The 20,232-nt window shown below is 53.2% G+C and overlaps 1 protein-coding gene across 1 annotated transcript in view; it reads left to right on the top strand.

The window, feature by feature from the left end:
* The window catches only part of MPRIP (myosin phosphatase Rho interacting protein), a 127,162-nt gene that overhangs the window by 69,197 nt on the left and 37,733 nt on the right, over positions 1-20,232 (top strand). Inside the window, exons 5-7 of the mRNA XM_006023929.3 lie at positions 890-974; positions 10,246-10,456; positions 13,768-13,932. Coding sequence (XP_006023991.1) covers positions 890-974; positions 10,246-10,456; positions 13,768-13,932 — 461 coding nt within the window. The remainder of the gene's footprint in view (positions 1-889; positions 975-10,245; positions 10,457-13,767; positions 13,933-20,232) is intronic.

The following is a 20,232-nucleotide window of genomic DNA, read 5'->3' as shown; positions in this document are numbered from 1 at the left end:
CTCTCTCTCTCTCTCTCTCTCTCTCTGGTTGCTTTAGAGTAAAATATACAGGGAGCATGGAGTTAACGTTGGCATCTTGGGAAGTAGCATGCAGCTGGTTCTCTCTAGGCAGGTGTATTCCAGGAGGATCCAGCGTCTCAGTATCTTCTCCTCTTTCCTTGCACACTCCCTGCATCGTTCCAAGTCCTTGTCTCTCCCTGGAGCAGAGCCTGTGCCAAACTGTGCCTGTGGTTTTTGCAGTGAGGCCAAAGCTTCACTTGAAAAATGAGGACAGGACTCAGCAAACTTCATCCTGCCAATGATCTCAACACTGGTTGCTCTCAGAGTCGGCCCAGCTGGTGAGGTTCAGGGCCCAGTAGCTCAGAACTAGAAGCCGGGGGTGACAAACCGGGTTCTGGAATCCTTTTCTGCTGCACCTCTGCGGTTTCTGAGTCAGTTTGTTCAGTACTGTTCTGTCCCTTTCTGCGGCTACCCCCTCTCCTCCAAGAGCTGTTCTTCCTCTTCAGGCCTGTGGTTCCTGGTGACTGGGAAGATGAAGAATTTCTGGGTAGCATTTTGCTGTGCTGGCCCTAACCAGCTCTGCGAGGTTGAGATTCTCTTTGTGCCAAGTTCCAGCTCGGAGGGAATTTTTATGGCCAAGTTATAAACCCCTGAAAATAGGGGTTAGTAATGGAAATGCTGACACCACCCAAACTCCTAACAGCACGAGTTGTCTTGCTGGAAGGGAGCCGAGAGGTTTCTTGTAGCGCTACGTGGGTTCCAGGGAGGTGGCTGAATAAAGTGTCCACCTGGCTATCATGGTCAGACTTGCCAGTCAGACAGAAATGCATTATGTGCTTAATTTTTGTTGCTGCCTACCCTCACCACAGCTCCTTCTGTTTGTTTGCAGGTGGCTGGAAATGCTGATTGTCTATCCAAGGACAAACAAGCAGAATCAGAAGAAGAAGAGGAAGGTAGAGCCCCCAACTCCTCAGGTAACCCCAGGTGGTAATCCCCAGTAATTCACTGTGACCTGGAGACCTCTTCAGTGACAGGAGCCCAGTAGGACTCAGCCTAAGAGAGGGGATGATCTGTCTCGCCGCACTGGCTGCTCTCTGCAAAGCAGGTTCAGGAAGATCCTCCTTGTTAGCCAAGTTGATGTGAAACCCGGGCTTGTGGCTGGAGTGCAGCTCTTCAGCATGCAGGGGGTTAACATGGTGATGTCAGGGTAGCTAGGATGGTGTGAATTAATTTCCAGATGTCACTTCCCAAGGTCATGTTCTGCTTCTCCGCCTGCTTTGAAGATGAATGGTCTTTATTAGCACTCATTAGCGTCACCCTAAATCTCTCTGGTAGCAGCCAGTGCTGCAGCAGCTGCATTTAAAACCCCTGGCTGCCCCCTACCCAGCTGGTGTGGGAGATCTGGCTGAGGTCCTTTCTGGGGAGGGCAAGCTTCATTTGTCCCCAACCCCCTTATTACCTTCAGGTGTGGTCCTTCCTGTGCAAGCTGTGCATGCTGCTGGGGTTGGTTATGGTGGGTTTGTGCATCTAGGAAGGGTTTTACAGCTAAGAACAAAGTTGGATTTAGGTGTGTAACAGTGTGCATGTGTGTATGTACTGGGAAGCTTGCCTCTTCCCCAGCTGCTGTCTCCCATCCCCAGCACAAATGGCATCAAATCCAGAACACATGCTCAACAGCTGATTTGTAAAGCCTCAGACAGTTTCCTCCTGGGCCTGGGGGCGTGTGGGCATGGCGTGGAGGGAGGCTGGGAAGATGAGGAAGAGATCCCAGCCGTTCACAGGCCTCTCGGGCAGAAACAGCCCAGGAAGGAATTCCTCAGGGCTCCAGTTACCCTGAATGAGATGACCCCCGAGATAATGAGAATTAAAGGAAAATAATAAAGGCCTGGGCTGAGCTGGGAGCTTTGGGGGCTGGAGCTGAGCTCTCCAGGGACCCAGCAACGGCTTTGCACACGCTTTGACTATAAATGGTAAAAGCTGGGGCCGGCTGTGACTCACTCCTTCCTGCTAGTCTCCAACGTGGACGGAGTGGGGGAGAATCCCACAGATCTGGAATCTGACCCCATGGCTGGGATAATCTCTGCCTGGGTCTGAGAATGGCCTTGTCCCTGGCTTGCCTTGACCTATGCGAGTATGTCCTGCCACTGGCCTGGCTGAGTGGGACCGGCTGCGGGAGCTCACCCAACAGATCTGCATGCCTACCCAGGGGCTTCTGAGAGCTGGGCAGGGGGTAGGTTGGAAAATAGGCCCAGTCCCTTTCCGGGGTACGGTTGTCCTTCAGGTCCTCCTACATAAAGGCTGTAGGATGTCCACATGGAGAGGACCAGGGCTGGCTCTCTGTAGTGGGAAAGAGCAAAGCTTTTGACTCCCACCGTGAGGTGTACAGGGTGGGAGAAAAGATGGGGAAGAAGCTTGCTCTTTTCTTTATATTAACTCTGGCCTGGACTCCCCCTCAGCCTCCATCCCCCTAGAGTAGTGGTTTTCAACCTTTTTTGGATTCAAGGCACCCCCCATTGGACTCGCTGCACCCCTCCATAATGTCTGTGAATTGAATGGCACCCCATTTAAAAATGAATGTACATATTACAATATTTACCTATCGCCCCAGGGGCTGGGCTTTAGGGCTGGGGGTCATCTAGGCAGGGACAAGACTGAGCCTGGCTTATCTGCTTGTCTCCTTATGTCTTGGGGTACCCTTCAAAGGATCTGGCAGCACCCTGGTTGAGAATTGCTGCCCAAGGTGCTCTCACTCATGACACACGGTCTTCTTGGCTCCCCCTTAGAGCATGGAGACAGCTTGGACTTGGCCAAGGGAAGCCCCTTGAGAAAACGTGTCCCTCGGCACCATGGCTTGGCATTGCTGTGACACCTGCGCTGCTGTGGGAGCTTTTTGCTCCATCACAGGGGCCAGCTGAGCTCAGAACCCCCCTTGCCATGACCCCAGCTCCTCTGTGCAGGGACTTAGCGTGTCAGAGCAGGAGCTGCAGCCTGGGAGCTCCCCGCACACGTGCACGGGGAGGAGTGGAAACGTTACACGGCGATAAACACAGCCCCTGAAGCTTTGAGGGGGGAAGGGGAGAATGCAGCCAGAAAAACATCGTTTTGGGTTACGTTTCATTGCCATGGCAACCTCTTGGAAACCTTACAGGATCCAAGCTTCTGAGCACCAAATAAGGTAAGCGGCTGTGAGGAGACTGCACGCTGCCCGGCGGAGGCGGTGTGGCGACACCCGCTCCTGGAGCGCTGTGCCAGGCTGCCCAGGTGTCACAGAGGACAGGCTGGGTGCCAAGCAGGGAGTGCCCCTTCCTCACTGTGTGGTCCAAGGTGCAAACTCAGGGCTTCCAAGGGGGTAAAAGAGACGAGGCTAATGCTACCCTTGTCCTTGGCTATGGGGCAAAGAGTGGGCAGCAGGGTCAGGGTGCAGCCCTGGGTTGTGCTCCCTGACGGGGCTAGGTCCGTGCTTTGGAGGATGCTGCAGCTGGCTCTGTGCTTTGTCGAGAGCTTGTGGCAGACACGCACATGCTTTCTATTTGTGTCCCAGCCTCTGCTCCCTGGCTGCTCTCCGATTCTCCTCCCCAGCTCCCTCACCCCTGGAAACTCATGGCTCTCACCATTGCTTTTTGCTTGCTGGTCTCTTCCTCTTGGCCCTGGTTTTGCAGCTAGTGCTGCGTCATGGCTTCATGTCTTTCCAGCACCTCTGATCCCATCCATCCACTCCCCAGGGGTCTCTGTGACCCGAGAGCAACCTTCTGGTCTTGCTGTTATCCTCGGCCCCTTCTCCTTTGGGGCTCCCGTCTATAACCCTCCTCCCTTCCCCCACCTCTATCACTGCTCTCAGCCCCTGCCTCCCTCCCTTGAGGGCGGCAAGACTGGGCTGGGGTATTTCTGACCACTGCTGTGCAGCTGCCTAGTGTGATATGGGGTTTGTACCCGAAAGCTCGCAAAGAAGAATTTTTCCAACTATTTTAGTTGGTCTAATAAAAGATATCAGATTTACCTAAAGAACCTCATCTGCATATGGTAATACCTGCTTCCATCCTGCCCTGTCACATAAGGGGAGCACTGGGTGTGTGTGGATGGGCTAATTGAGGGGCACGAGGGGTTAGTTTGCTTGTGCTCAGGTCCTGATGTGGATTAGGCTGATGGGCCTCTGGGCTGGCCCCTGGCAGTGGCTTGTTGACATGTTGGGTTTAATGAGGGACGGTACCAGAGCGCCCACGAGTGCTGCAGGGACTAGGGACTTGGGTGTCTGGGGGTCAGTTCTCTGCCACAGCCTTTCTGGGTGATCCTGGGCAAGTTACCTGCATGATGGATAAAGTCATCAATGGGGCCACTTCAGTGAGTTAGATTGGGCCTGTCTGGCAGAGCTGGTCATACAGCAGCATCTCTGTTTGCTCATGTGCTGGGGTGAAGGGGGCAGATGTGTAGGGTGAGGCAAGTGGTGGTTCCACCCCGTCTCTTAGAAACCGCTGAGCCGAAGACATGGCACCTGCCTTGCCTGTTGAACCAAGTTGTTCAGTAGCAGAACGTGGATGCCAGCACCCAGATTCTTTCCTTTTTTTTTCCCTCCCTAAAGCAATGTTGGCCGGCAGTGGGACAGCCAGGCCTTTCAGAGCGGCTAGGCCCTGTGTGTGGCCCTGTCTCGCTGCTGCTGTTTTCCGCCCCACCAGCCTTGCTACAATCACCAGGGAAAAAGCTGGTGTGCTGCCAAAAGATAAAAGGGCCGGCTAGGTGGAATGAGGGTGGTGGCTTGTTTTTTAGCCTCCAAGAGAGTTTTAGGAGTGGAAAGGACGGGGGGAGCAAAGCTGTGCAGTAGAGAAATTCAGACAGCAGCAGGGGCTGCCTGGAGTGACCAGGTGGCTCTGGCTTGGGTGGCTTAGGTGGGGCAGACGGGCTGAGCCTTCCCCATGGAGCAGTTGACCCAGGGGAGGGCGGTGTGTTTGACTGGAACCGTATAATGGTAGATTGGGGCATGTGGGTGGCATTGGGGCCAGAGCACGGAGGGGCCTGCCTGAGAGGTGAGGAACCTAGGAACAGGGTTTGGGGGAGGGAAGGGGAGAGGTGGGGTGCCCTTTTTAAATGAAGCTTCCTTGGTCCTAATGGTCCATCAGAAGATGATGCTCCGAGAGGCTGTGCGTTCTCCCATGGGAATATAGGGAGCGCAGGAACTGGCAGATTGGGTTAGACCTCAAGTCTCTGTAGCCCGCCGGCCTCACCAGATGTTTCCGGGGGCCGGTGTGAAAGCCCCAGGCTGCAGGAGGAGAGCAGCGATGTGTACCCGTGAGCTGACCCTGCACGCGGCCTCTCTGACTTATTCCATGAAGAAGCAGCACAGGCCCAAATTTCAGCCAGGTGCCACCTCTGAGATTATTGTTATTTTTAAGCTATGTAGTTGTGCCTCCTGGCAAGCTGCCTTCATTGCCTCTGTGCTGGGCCCCACCAGCCCTGGAAGTGTTGGGGTCCCCATAAAATGTAAAACACATGGAGCCATTTGCTCTACACTTGATCACTAGACCATCCAAGAGAAAGCTCAAAGGCAGGAAACGGAGCACTTTCACTCCCCACCCGCCTCTGCACAATCAGGAGCTGGCCAGAAGGGCAGGAAACGCCACGCGTATCTGTCTGTGCAGAGATTTCGTTCCCTGCGGAAAGGCTCCGGCATGATAGTGCTAGACACGAGCACAGGCCTTTTATCTTTACCGTCACACTCTCCCCATTGCCTCTTCCTGCTTCCCCTGTCACCTGCCCAACTTGTGTCAAGGGAGCCGAAACTACAAAAGAGCCGCGGCTTCCCATCCTTCCTGTCTCTCTTCCCCCGCCCCATAGTCGGCTGGAAATGAACTGATCCCAACCTCATGCTCCAGTCACGCAGCATCAGAGTGGTCGGTGGCTCTGGACGCCGTGCCAGAAGTCTGTCACCACGGACTCGATGCAGCTCATCAAAGGAGGGAGGGGACTAAGCGTAACCAGAAGAAGAATTTAAAAAAAGGGAAGGGAAAGAAAACTCTTTGAAATGGCTTCTGTTGCACTTGGCTGCTTTTCAGGCCTCTCTTCTGTAAGGAAAAGAGCCTCTAAAAGTAAATATGCCCCTAATCTGACACAGTATCATTTGTGAAGGAGCTCAGGGAGGATCGGACAGCTGCAAGCGCTTGCATGTTATCTGCACACATTTCTAGGTGGCTTCTTTTCTGCTCCTCCCCAGAAGAGTCTGGGACCCTGGGTCAAGCCATGGGGCTGAGGAGCTGGGTGTTAGCCTTCCCATATTGCCCTCCCACTCTCCGGCTAGTGTTGGGACTAGACTGTGCAGCAGGAAGTTCCTACACTAGTGGCGTAGATCCCTGCTGGGAAATGCTGCGGTTTGCTTTTTTAATTTCTCATCAATTCATCTTTATTCTTAAAAATGTTACATCATTTCTCTGTCCGTGTCACCTCAGAAAAAAATCATTATTGCAGGGGTCACTGAAGGGCACGGTTTCAGTGCTTTTTCTCAGCTTGCGAACAGATTTTTAGCTTAGGGAAGAAGTGGGCAGTTTTTTAATGAGTCTTTTTGGTGGGGCCTGTTTTTTGGCCTTGATCTCCCACTGGAGTCAGCTGCTAGCACAGTGCTTCTCTGTAGAAACCAGGACAGTAATATTTAGCCAAGATCCTTGAAAGAAGGGATTGGCCTCCACGCTGTTTGTTACCACCTCTGTTCCAAGACTGGTGTATACATGTGCAGCTTGGACGTAGACTACACCTAGACACCACGTTGCTGATTTTGGCTCCAGCAGAAAGCTGACCCTGTGGCGTCCTGACATCTGCTCCCACTTGGTAGAGAGGCAACTAATATTTGAATGACAAAAGAGAGGGAAAGGAGCCATTTGGACTGTTTTGCTTACACGGTGCTGCTTGGCACACTTCCATGCCTTCTGTGTGTATTTTTACATACACAACTATGTGTAGATAGTCTAGATTTTCAAAGAGGACAAGTAACTTTGGGTTTCCATTTGGGGACATCTTAAAAAAAATCCGATCTTCAGGAAATCTTGAGCACTCACTTTCCCAGTGCTGTTCCTCTTCAAAGTGTTTCATGGTAGATGTCCAAATCGGGAGGGCATTGCTGGTCAGCTCTTGAGAGTTTAAGGGGGTGCAGGTGTGTGTGTGTGTAAAGTGGGGGGAGCGGAAGTCACCAGGTGCTCTGACTTTGAGACTGTTAGAGTATCTAAGGGCTTGATCCTCCACATCCTTCTGGGGCTAGTTCTTAAAACCCTGAAGTGTCCCATGAACTCCAGTGGGTTCGGTCCCAGCAGTGAGCGTGTGCCCGGTGGGAGGCATGTTTACATGGTGCTTGCCATAGTCATTCAAATTTGCCTTGCTTTCTCTGCAGCGTGTTGAACAGTGGAGAAGCTGGGAGGGGTTCACAACTTGCTTTCAGGGAAATTCTGTTAATGCAGAAACACGACACGAGAAGAAAAATTTGTAGTTAATAGACCACAGCTTTTTACCAGTTGTGACGGTCTCAGTCCCTTTGCACATGCGAATCTGCTAACCTGTACTTCCTTTGTCCCAAATGAAATCAACAGGCTCAGCTTCCTGTAGCAAGGTTCACGTGCAAAATAGCAGTTCTGGCTGCCTTGCAACAGCAGTCAATTAAAGATGCATTCAAAATAACTGTTTTTTCTTTAAAATATTTATAGCTCAGTAAATCTGTCTTTGAAAGTCAAGGTCCTCTCGCATAGTAAGGCTCTATGGTGCATTGTTGTTGTTTCTACAGGGCTTGGAAAGCAGTTCAATCAAAGAACTGATGCTCCTGTTGAAATACAGGGGAATGAATTTTCTCTCTCACGCAGTGTTTTCTAGCTTTATTTTTTCAGCTTATCCTCAAAATGTTCAGAGTGAAGAGACTCTGTTTATCTGCTGGCAGGTGAAAGCAAGAGAGGCCTGAGGCCATGCAGGGTTGTTAAAGACAGCAGCAATGTGAAAGACAGGCTGTCGGAGGTGGCAGTCCTGCAATGAGAGCGTGCACGTGGATGGGGAAGATTGGTATATTAGGTTCATGGCGTATCCCCTGCCAGGAGCGCATTGGAGAAGTAGCAACGTTGGCTACAAAGCTGAGGGGTGTGAGGGCGAGAGCAGACTCCCGTTACAGCAGTGTTAGATCTGCACTGTCCAATGTTGGCCAGAGATGGGAAGCTGAGGAAAGGATTGCGGGAGATGAGAGAAAGAGGAGCAGGAATCTTCAAAGGCAAAAAAGAAAGAGAATTTTTGGATCCCTCCTGCAAATGGAGGGAGACCGTGCAGGTCTAGGATGTCCTGCAGATACCTGCTCGTCTCCAGCTGAGACATCTGCTGATTGAACTGTTGACGGCCCGTGTGCGCTGAAGTCAGCGGCTAACCTCACCCGTAGCGATGGTGCTTGCGTGGGGCAGTGGGAAGGGTGGGTGCCCAGTTCGGCCTCTCCCCAAGTGCTGCCAGCTTCGTCTTTTTATAACAACTCTTTGTCCAAGTTGGGGAGCCTTGTAGCAGGAGCCAGTGGGGGTGAGCTAGGCTTGTTTCTACCTGGGCGAATGGGTCACCCCACAAAGCAAACCTTGCTGAAATACAACCCTTCGTGCTCCAGGAGACCCAGAGTGCTTTCTCGGAGAAGTTTCATCTTCGCAAGACATTGTCCTATACAGTGTCTTGGCTCATGGGCAGCCTCCGTGTCCCCTGTTGACTGGGCGGGTGAGGGCTGCCCAGCTCAGCAGGCGCCCCTCTGACAGATGAGAGCTCCCACCCTTTGCCATGCGTCTCAAGCTCCAGGGCCTGGTGGGGCATCAGAGCCTGCCTGCTGTGGCTGGGGCTGCCATTTCTCTCAGGTGGTGACACAGTCTTGTGAAACTCTGCTTTGAAGAGTCTTGGTCAGGACAGAAGAACGTGCAGCCTGATGCGACGGCCAAATTCAGGCTGCCTCATTGATCCTGGTGGATCTTGGTGATCGTCGTCTCAGTTGATCCTTCTAGCGTTAGGAGGATGAGAGAGGGCATTCCACGGAAGGGGATAGGGATTGATGTGCAGCCTTCTTGGAAAGGAGGATGCCTCCCAGTAAATGTTGAGGGAAGGGAGTCAAAGTACGGGGCCCACATGCTAGGAAATACCTGTGATGAGAGATTCACAAAGGGGATTTGGGGGTGCACGCACTAGTTGACCACCTTTTCCCTTCTACCTTCCACCCCCAGGATCTTGCTTGCATTTCTAGGGTTCATTGTGTTAGCTGGGATCCCCTGGGAAGAAGGGGAAGGAGAAGCCCTGGGGAGCGGGGTGGTCCTCTTATGTTTGTAGTTATAAGTCTTCTGTCGGTCTGTGGGGGAGAGGCCAGGATGCTTCATCGGGACAGTCCCGATAACACCGATCTTTCCGTGAGTTCTGATGTAGGTCAACGTTTAAAGGAATCTATTGGGTCTCGGTCACTTTTTGAGGAAACCAGTCTCCCTAAATGCCCTTTCGACACCGTCTCTGTGTAACCACCCCGCTACACTCATTGCTGTGATATCGGAGCACGTCACACACCCCAGACTTAGAAACCCCTGCCCGGGGATGGGGCCAGGGCCGGCAGCCTGTGGCGTGGGTCAGGACGGGGTGCAGCAGCCGGGCAGAGGGGGAAGCTCCCCCAGAACGACTGCGAGCACAGGCTGCGAACGGACAAAAAAGCAGCAAAGCGTTCCCGTTGTGCAGCCTCCTGTCTGCAGAGCTGGGAGGGGCTGTTCCGATTTGAAAAAAAAACCCAGCCCCAAGTCGTGGCTCCGTCCGTCTGTGCCTCCATCTTCTCAGGGCTCTGAGGTTTCCCTTGTTTGCGAGCTGAGCTTGCCTCTGCCCTGATTGTCCCTCCAGCTGGGCGAATGGGAACGTGCATGCTCTGTCTTCACATCCCTCCCTCGTGGGAGCAGGCTACCGGGCAGTTCCTTTCCTGTTGCAAGAATGGCCCTAATCCCTGCCCTAAGGAAGCCCTGAATTAGCCTGTGTCCCTGGCAGCTGAGCTGGTACCTGCCACTATTCAAAGCCTATAAATAAGTTAGTTCAGGGGAGGAACATACTGATCCATTCCAAGTGCCCTGAAACACTGCTGGGCCTCGGAGCTGTGTGGGGGATGGACGTCAGGGAGGGCAAACCTGCTTCGTGTGCCCCCACGCAAGGACCTGCCTACAGGCAAGCAGTGTTGGTGGGTGCGTGGCTCTTGCTGGGACACGGCATGTGCCCTAATCCTCAGTGTTTTTTGGTTCTTTTTAGGAGCCGGGTCCTGCCAAGATGGCCGTGACCAGCAGCAACATCCCCAGTGCTGAGAAGGTCCCTGCCACCAAGTCCACACTGTGGCAGGAGGAGATGAGGGGCAAAGACCAAGCAGATGGGAGCAGTAGCCTCAGCCCGGTCCAGAGCCCTGTGCAGAACCAGGCCGCACCTGCCAGCTCCCTGAAGGAACCTGTGCTGGAAAGCAAAGAAGGTGAGGCTGAGAGGGACGGGTGCCAGTGCTGTTCTGGCCGTGTTTCTGCCTGGCTTTGGGGGTGCTTTCCACTTCACCCTGAAGCTGTGTTGTCTCGTGACTAGAACAGGGCCTAGAAAAATGGCCCCTTTCCCTTCTCTTCACTCATGTTCAGAAATACTGCGATTTTAGCAGTATTTAGCTCTCTTGAGCCCCAGTTCTGCTCCCTGAGCGGTCGCCAGTGCTTGCATTGGTCTGCTCAAAGGTTCCTGTGGCTCACCTTACCCTTCCCGGAGATGGATCCCTCGCTGGGCTGCTGTGAAGCTCAGCATTTGCAAACAGCTTAGCTGTCCTCTGAGGGAAGGTGCTTTCAGTACGATTGTTATTAATAGCACAGCCACCCCAAGGACCTTATTTATTCACATACCGCATTTGCTTTTTTCCCTCAAAAATCAGCGAGTGAAAACTGGGGCACATCTTGCATGAGGAAAGTTTAACCCTATTTGGTTAAAAGGGAAAGTGTATTTTTCCCCTTTATCCTGCTTTCCTGAAACAAGGTGCTTGCGTGCTATAAGTACGGTATTTCTGCCACTGGAAGGTTTCTTTACACCTGTTCTCTTTTATTATCAATTTATTAATTGCCTTGCCTGGCCAGGGGTGGCTGAATTGGACCTTGCTCCATTGCTTGGCTTGAATTTTCACCTTCTCCAAAGCAATGCATGCAAATAGCAATGGTTTCTTGGGGTTTGAAATTTTTTTTAATGATTTTTTTTTTTTAAATGAGCCATCCCCCTGCTGGGTTGGATACCTGACTACCTGCTCACACCTGAGAACCTGGGACTGAAATGGAGAAGCAGGAAAGGATCTGCCTTGGTGGTGTTGAGAGAAGCCCAGGTGTAGATGAGCGCTCAGGGCAGCAAGAAGGGACCTGAGTGAAGCACAGAAGATGTCTTTGTCCACAGTCGTGAAATGGGCACAGGTTCCCTTCTCTGGGGACATTTTTAATCCTCTGTGGTGCAAATGGCACAGCCTCATGCCAACTGACAGTGATGTGGGAGAGGCAATATTCTTCTCTCAGCTGGCATGGAGAGGGTAGGCCTGGAAACAACAGGATGAAATGACGAGAAGGGAAAACCCTGGATAAGGGACTGGAAACTGTTGTAGGCAAGAGCCTTGCCCTGGCAGGGAGATGGACAGGATGACCTCACTAGGCTTTTTTCTTCCTTCAGAATTGGATCAGGGAGAGAAGGAGAATTTTTTCCTCTTTGTAATTCAAAGCATTGCCAGCCCCCTCCCAGCTGGCCCCTGGAGGGTACCACTAGGCGCAGGCCTGCCCTGGGCTGTGTCCTTCATATTGCCAAGCCCTGGAGCTCTGCTTCCTTATCCTGTCCCTATAACAGGGCAGCTGTTTACATTTTGTCTCCTCCGACTAGTGCGTGGAAGGCGCCCGCATCTGCTGCATTGTTCGAAATGAAACAATAGGTGCCGGGGCTTTCTTCCTGCTTCGCGTTTCTGTGTTCCCCTTGGACAAGTCACGGGGGAGGGCTGAAAAGCCGAGTCTGTTTCCTTTGTCTCCATGATCTAAGTGGTGATCTAAAAGGATTGCTTTCCTCCTCTCTCCCTTGGGATTAGCTAATGGAATAGGACTGCTCCCTTTGCGCCCTCGCTCTGAATTAGCAGGAGCTTTGTTTCGGATGAATCGATTGGGTTTTGGCTTGGGTGTTTTAGGACGTGGCGACAGGATTGAAGTGGGTGTAGGCGTCTGCGTGCGTTTGTGAGGCAGCTTGCCTGATGGCGTATTGTGTTGGGTTTCCTTGCTCTCAGCCTCCTCTTTTTTTCCCATGAAGCAAATGAATATATGTACGTACGTATGTATGTATAAAATAATAATAGTAGTATGGGAATGAAAAATGTGTCTTAAACACTGCTCCCACTCTGCACCTGTGTGCACACGTGCACACACGACACACTGAGTTGTGCTTGCTGGTGTTTGAGATTGAAGAAGATAAAACAATGAAGCATCCAGCTGATGAACTTCAGATCTGAATGGGAAGGTCACGGCTGGGTGGAGAGCACTTGCATTGTCCACCTGCATTTCACCATCCCCTCCCCATCCTCCCCATGGCAGGTCTGTGCCTGGAATAAAACCCCGTTTTTCTGTGTCCTAAACTTCCACATGGAGAATCTCTTACAGGTCACTCATTTGGGGAGCTAGACCCTGGTCATGTTCAGGGATTCAGGAAGCTAGAGTCCCCGCCTCCCTGAAATCACTCCCACGTGTGCAGGGCATGGTGCCAGTGCAAATGCAAAATGGGCATCACTCCATGTGACTTGGTTGGCCAAAGCGGCAGGGAAATGTCAGTCTGAAGGGTTCCCTGTCCCTAGCCCCCTTGGCTGTGCTGGCATGTTGGTTGGAGGTCACCGTCAGGCTCTAGTAAAATCATGCAGACACAAGTTGTCCACCTCACTTAAGGGGAAGGGACCTGCGCTGGAATTACAGCAGGGCCATGATCCCCTCCCCAACCTTCCAGTGTTCCTGAGGGGGAGCTAGTAGTGGGTCTAAGCTTCCTTTAGCTATTAACGCATCTTCCAATCTCCTGACCCCCCTCACTTTGCTGGAATAAGACCCTGTGAAAATGGATTGCACTTGAGATTAGTGCATGCACTGCTGTGAGCTGGCTGGGCATCGGGTCTTCCTTCTAACATCCTCAGGCCCAGCCTGACTCTTGCATATCTTCAGGAAACCCCCTCCCATCTTCTGTTGCTGTGTCTTTCCTGCACAGGCTGGAGCATGGTGCTGTGGACACCAGGGAACAAGAGAAGACTCTCTGGGTCCTTTTGCAGCCTGGCTGCTCCTGAGCAGATCCTGGGTGCTCGCTGGGCTGTGGTAGCATCCTGCTAACTGTTTTCCTGCCCGTTGGGGAAGTTTCTCAGGCTGTCCCTCCCTACTTGAGTCTTGATGTCTGTTGCAGTTTCGTGGCATCCCGAGCGGCAAGGCTCTTCAAGGCCTGAGCAGTGATGTGCTGGAGTGTGGTGGATCTCGGGCCACCTCCTATCAGATCTCGCCTTCATAGAAAAACCTCTGGCATGGGCTGGGACAAGAGCTGAGGCTCACAGAAACCCAGCTCCCAGCTTCCCTCCAGTTAGGTGGGGTCTCTAGCCGGTATCATGCCTGGTTTGCTGTGCTGCTGTTAGTCCCTGTCCTGTCCCACTCTGTGCAACCAAGGCAGGTTCTATGTTATAACTGCCTTTTACACAAATAAAGAGGAGCAGAAATGGGGTTTGGACCACATGGAGTGACCTCCTCTCCATCCCCTTCTCTGCCTTCTCAGATGAGAGCTCCATGAACGGCGACCGACTGGACTGTGGCCGGAAGGCGCGTGTGGAGAGCGGTTACTTCTCCTTGGAGAAGACTAAGCAAGACTCAAAGTTGGAAGAACAGCAGCTGCTGCCTCTGCCATCCCCTCCCAGCCCCAGCACCCCAAACAACAGGTACAGTTATCCCAAATCGCCTTCCCAGGAGCACGCCCGCCCCTTTCCTTCCCCAGGTACCCGATCAGGCAGCCGAATGGTTAACAGCTACTCCCTGAACTCCCTGGACTTGAAGAGCACTTGCCTCACGCACAAGGACGTCAGCAGCCGAGACGGGGGACAGGGAGCAGACCAGTCGGGGCGCTCCCTTTCTTTTAAAGCCAGCCGGCAGTACGCCACCCTGGCCGACGTCCCCAAGGCCGTTCGGATCAGTAACCGTGAGGCCTTCCAGGTGGAGAGAAAACGGCTGGAACGGAGGACTCGGGCCCGCAGCCCCGGCAGGGAGGAGGTGGCCCGGCTCTTTGGCAATGAGCGGAGGTAAGGCACCAGGCGCTGACCTACTTTTAACTTTTGCTTGACCAGGATCCAGTCCGTGAGTGACTGCTGGAACTGATGTCAGTGTTGTTCCCCCGTGGGCAACAAGGCCAAAACCTGCATAGGTGTGGCCTGGAGCCCTGGTCCATTGCTGCAGGCAGCCCGCGAGTGAATGGGAATTCAGAGAAGAGCCCTGCCACCCTGGGTAGCAGGGCAAGGTTGCCTGGGCCTCACGGCTCTCCTGGGTCACCCAACCTCAGTCGGAGGCTTTATTGAGGGCACTCTCAGCTGCTTGAAGCAGGGATTCAGGGTTGTGGGGCCAGGGCAGAGGCGCCTCTTAAATTTGTAGCCAAGTCGTCTTTCTGGGCCTGCCACTTCTTTCCAGTTTCCCTTCGCTCTGTGCTTTCCTGCAGGGGAGGTTGCTCCTACTGCAGCTCGGAGGTGGGCTGGTGCAGGGGGGAGTTGCTGGGACACTGGTCTATGCCAGTCAGTTAATGGATTCTCCATTGGTGCCAAAACAGAAGTGTTCACACCTGGCAGACCCCAGGTCTGGGCAGTCTGTCCTGGGGGTGGCGACTGCTGCAGACCAAGGGGATAAACAAGCTGCCACAGGATGTTGTATAGTCGTATTGCCAGCGCTGCCTCCTGCCTCCGCCCTGGACCAGTGTGCGGTGGCAGCTGGCAGCATTAATTAGGCTATTTTGCTAAATGGTGTTGGGGGTTGCATGTGTTACACAACAGTTTAATGAGCTGAGAGGTTTCAAAATGTCACGTCATTAATCGTGGAGAGAGGAGCAGGCTGCAGAGGCAGCCGGGAGCGACACACAGAACAGCGTGGCGGGGGAGGCTTGCCCTGGGGGTGTGAGAGAGAGCGCTAATAGCATGCTCCCGTCTTTTCCTGGGGGCAGGAGGATAGCTGTAGCCAGCCCTGGAAGAGCTCTGTTTGTGTGCTGAGGACCATAAAGTAACCCCAGAAACCCAGGCATTGGGCTAAGTCAGTCCATTTAGCATCCCCTTACGTGCCCATGGGTGTGGGGGCTCCAGCACCATGTCAGCCAGTGCTCACAGGCTGCTTTCCTTCACCCTGGGAGGACTCTTCCAGCCAGCTCTCCTGCCTCCCACAACACAAGCACGGCCTGCAAAGCCCAGCTGCAGCTATTTCATGAGTGACTCGGCCTTGCACTAGTGCTTATTCTGCTTGGCTTAGCTCTGCAGGAACCGCGTGCGCCTCTAACCTGTGCTCTGGAGGGCAGCGTAGCAGTTTGGGGCAAGGGAGCGGAGGGAGGATAGACTTGTGCAGCAGTTCCTTGGCCCTCTCCTCTGCCCCGAGCTTGCAGCCCTTCCCTGTGTCAGGTGAGAAGGATGCCATGTTTGTCTCTGGCCACCCCTTTCCTAACACTTTGGCTGGAGAAAGGGTTGTAATTCCTGCTTCATAAACTGCGCCTGTAACCTCTTGGCTAGAAGCTGGCCTGCTGAGGCTCAAAGGTGTCCTGGCAGCTAATCTCTCCTGAGGTAGAGGCTCATGTTTTCTTCTAGAGCTGAACCACAGGAGTGCCAGCCCCAGGTTGTGATTACACAGCCGAAGACTAGCTTCCAGACCCCGCATATTGGTGCGGGGGAGGAAGTTTGCTTCTGAACAGGCTCCTTGGTGCTCTGGGTGCTCATGCCGGGGTGCACAGGTCGGTGTGGGGGGAGATGAACGGAGCAGGGGAAGAGCTGGCTAGAAAGTGACTCCTGGTGAGTGAGGCTGCATGCAGACCACCGGTGCCAGGATGATGGAGGATTTCTGAGCTACTGCCAGACATTGTCCTTTTAATTCCCCACCCCCCATTCCCACATGGCAGGTGCTTTCCCATTTCCCCTGGCCCCTTTGTTTCCCAGGCTCCCGAAGCTATCAGACCGCCACAGGAGATGGGATTTTATTGAATCCGCCTCGGTGAAAACTCCCCTCTGTTATGTCTAGCCGGCTTATTGCCTTTATCTACAGTGATTTGGCTCTGCTTAGGGAGTGGGGGCAGATGAATGCTTTCTGTGCTTGGCTGCTAATGGTTTCTTAAAAATATATATATGTATCCTTTAATAAACTCCCTGGGATCCCATCAGCATAGTGTGAGCACGGAGGGGGGCTTTTGGGTTGATTTCTGAGGTTGCAGCAAAGAGGCTTGAATGGAAATGAGCCCTTTGCAGTGTTGCTCCCTGTATCGCAGGGGCTGCTACCTGTCGTTGCTTTGCCATGAGCACAGGCAGTGAGCGTTGTCCCTCGCTCACCAGGGTCTCTGACTGCCCACCCCTCCAGCCTCTGTACAGCTCCATTTTCCTTTCCTTCCTGCAGTCAGGGCTGCAAAAGGGGTAGGAAGAAGGGAACAGTCAGAGCCGACTGGTATAAGTGCTGGAAACAATGCCCCCCCGTCTCCGCTTGGCCTGAGATTTTAAATGGATGCTCCCCCCAGACAGCTAAGCCCCAAACCTGTTGACTCTAAACAGTTTCACAGGCCCTCCTGTGCTTTGCCAGGAGAGTAGGTGGCACGTTCACCGAGGGTTGGGGTAGACGAAGGACGTGACGTGTTGAGTGCTCTTTTCCACCAGCATGCGTGAAACTGGGCATGTGCAAAACATGTTTAGTCTAAACAAAGAGCATTGGTGCTCAGCGGCAGGGACCAGATCTTTAAAAAGGATCCTCCAAACTAGTGACTCAACAGGAGGGTAGCACCACATAATGTGGACCACTGTCCATCTGTGATGATGCCCCAGCACTGCGGGAGAACTGGAGGCAGTCCTTTCCCCCCAGCAAAACTCCAGGGCTAGTGACCCTCTGGGGTGCTTTTGCAGGCTATGGGGAGGGAAGAGCCACTTGGTCATCTGGAGGAAGGTCCCTTCTGGCTGTGGAGGGCGTGTGGGGAGCAAGAGCGTGGAAAGCGGTGGGGATGGGAGGGCCTGGGTCTGAAGGGGTCGGGTACAGGGAAGAGGAGTTGAGCTTGGCCCTCTTTGTCCGACAGTACAGTGGGTTATCAGCCAAGGCGTGTGGGCTGCAGTGGTTGGGATTCACTCCTTTACCCCTGTACCTGTGAACTGGGCCAGGTGGGGAGGAGGTGGGCGGTGCGGTCAGAGAAGTGCTTGCCAGAGGGACCTCCGTGTTCTGAACACTCTGGATTTGGGATTGCAAGAGGGCCAGTGCAGCACAGTGCCAGAGAATTAACATTTCCCACCTCTTGGCTCGGCTCGGCTCGGCTCGGCTTAGCTTCTCCCTTTAATTTGAGTAACTTAGTTTTACATTTGATCTCTCTTTCCCCACTCCTCCTTCTGGTTGAATCCCTGCTGGGGTTGAGCAGACCCATGCTTCTCCTCCAGGTCGCAGGTGCCAGCCTCTCCTCTGGGCTTCAGACCATTCCTTTTTTTTTATGATCTTTCCCGTAATCCACTAACGAACCTGCTTCTGTTTTATCCATGGGGAGCTCATACGAAATCATTGGACCCACACGTATACCCTTCTAACCCAGCGAAGCTGTACTAAGATGCATCTTTGTCAGTCTTTGCAGCCGAGCTCACCTGCTCCAGACTGGTCAGTACTATTGGCCTCTCCGCTCCTCTTTCTAGCAGTCCCCGCTCAACCACGGCATGAGCATGGGTCTTCCTGTCTAAAGAGAACTATGTACTGACTTACAGTAGCTGTAGCTGAGCCAACTGCATCTATTGCCTCCCCTCCTCGTAATCCTCATTTTTCAGGCCTCTTTTCCCCTTTAAAAAAAAAAAAAAAAAAGATCTTATGGGTAGTTCTAGTTAATGATCAGGATTTGTGTTCTAAGAGGCTATCATTCATTATTTAGGCCCAAATATTAGCCAGTGACACCTTCTAAAAATACCTATATCCTCCAGATAGATGGATAGATCTATAAAAGATAGAGGGCAACGATTTAAGCGAGCACACTGTTTCTGAGAGAGAAATAATAAAAAGAAATGATGATCTGCTATCTCCCATCATCCGTGTTGGAACCCCTCCTGCTGGTCTGCGGCCAGGAGCTGGGTAACTAGTGCTGGGTCTGCCTCGGCGGGAAGTCCCGTGTATGGTGCTGGGGAACAAAGGGATGAGGAAGTCGATACAAGGCCTTCAAGCTTGTTCCTTTGATGCTAGAGAACATCATGGCATTAGGATGAGGTCTGCAAGCCTCGTTTGTCCTCCCAGGTGCCAGCCTGGGTCTGAGTTGGGTGTATGGTGGGGTTGGCTCTCTTTTCCCCCCGCTGAGGTTGGAGGCATACGGCAGCACTTCCGCCTGGAGGTGGAATCGCTCACATCTCCATATTGCAGCGGAGTTCTCCAGCTCACGGGATGGAGCCCATTGGAAACGGTTAAACAGCTGGGTGTCTTGGGCTCTAGGACAGACCTGGCTGTCCCAGAAGATTTTCCCTGGGAGTGACTGGTTGGAATTGAGGGAGATGCCCTGCAATATGGTGCTGGCCAGCTCTTCATGTGTTGCTTCCTGGGAGAGCTCACACCATCCTCTGGGTACAGAGCTGGTATGACAGCTTCTGCTAGGATGCTCCTCCTCAGCCCAGCACTGTGCCTGGCTCTGCTCAGCTGGGAGAGGGGAGTTGGGCTCGCCACAAGAGATCAACCCTTCCTTCAGTAGCTTCCCTTTGAGCTGAGCAGCCTCTGACCACCACACAACGCTGTATGCCCCACGGACCCATCCAGCGACATCCCTGTTCTGCCACAGGACAGTAGGCTGGTTGCTGCAGAGCCTGCAGGCCTGGCAGTGGCAGCTCTCACTCCTTTTTAAGACCCACCATAAGGCTCCCAGCTTGTGACCACGTATGACCTCCCTTCCAGCCCACGCTGGGTCTGAACATCCGTGGAGCTCACCCATGCCCCTGCTCGGGGTTTGTAACCCCCTAGATTGAGAACCACTGCCTAAGGGGTTTCTGCATCTCCAGGCCCCAGCTTCCTGCTGCCCAGCAGCTCCCCCAAAGCCCTCGCACCATTTCCTGAGAGTGGAGGCCCCTCCACAAGTGCTGTGTGCAGGCCTCAACCCTCCACTTGTGGCCTCCTCATTGACACCCTTTCCAGAGCCCCTCAGGCCCTGTGAAGCCAGCTGGAGAGAGGGAAGGACTCATGGCCACAGAACCTCCTTCTCCCATTTCCTTATTTATTTCAGCCCTTTCCCTTCCAGTTTCCTCTCCTCCTTGCTCATGCTGGCAAGGAGCAGTGAAACCGCCAAGGGATTACAGCCGGTTCCGGATGGTAGTAGCCGGCTGCCTTCCCCCTGGATGGGGCCTGGCTGAATATGCAGGAATTAGGCCAGTGGTACCAGATGTAGAAAAAAAAATGTAAATGCCACCGAGTGAGAAGGGCGGTGGGGTGGAGGTAGCTGGACTCTGAAGTAAGCACAAACCCAGACTTTGATCCTTACCCTTCTGTCCTGTGAAGCCGGTGCCATGGCTGTTCTGGGAGCTACAGGTTTCACACGGCGTTGTGTCCTCGGTGCGTGGCCATGCACCTGCTCTGTTGCTCACCTGGGATGTGCAGCCCACAGCCCTCTGGGGCATTCCCAGGCGCTTTGCTCTGTGGACACATGACGGTTTCTTCTCGCTTCCGAGACGGGCGCCTTTTAAAAGAGCTGCCTCTTGCTGAGTCCTGGAATCCAACCTCCTCTGTAAGGACTCGGGCTCTGCTCCAGAAGCACAAGGAGAGGGGTACTGAAATGCTTCTCCCAGCTTCAATAAGCCACAGTGGTACCTGAAGCTGCTGGCTGCCTCTGACTTGGAGTCTCAGATGTGGATCCCCTGTCTACTGCTTTCCCTTGGCAGAAAGGGTGCCTGCTCCTTCCTTCCTTTCATTTTTTTTTTCCTTTGGATCTGTCCTGTTCTGTTAAATCTGTGTATCCCTGAGGTAACTTTTTCCTTCCCTATTTCTTGATCCTCTTTCAGTTCTTCTTGCTGCTAAATATTAACCGAAA

The sequence above is a fragment of the Alligator sinensis genome, unplaced genomic scaffold (assembly GCF_000455745.1).
Source record: "Alligator sinensis unplaced genomic scaffold, ASM45574v1 scaffold402_1, whole genome shotgun sequence".
Taxonomy (NCBI): Eukaryota; Metazoa; Chordata; order Crocodylia; family Alligatoridae; genus Alligator; species Alligator sinensis.
Note: the sequence above shows the minus strand (reverse complement) of the source record. Positions and strands in the feature narration are given on the sequence as shown.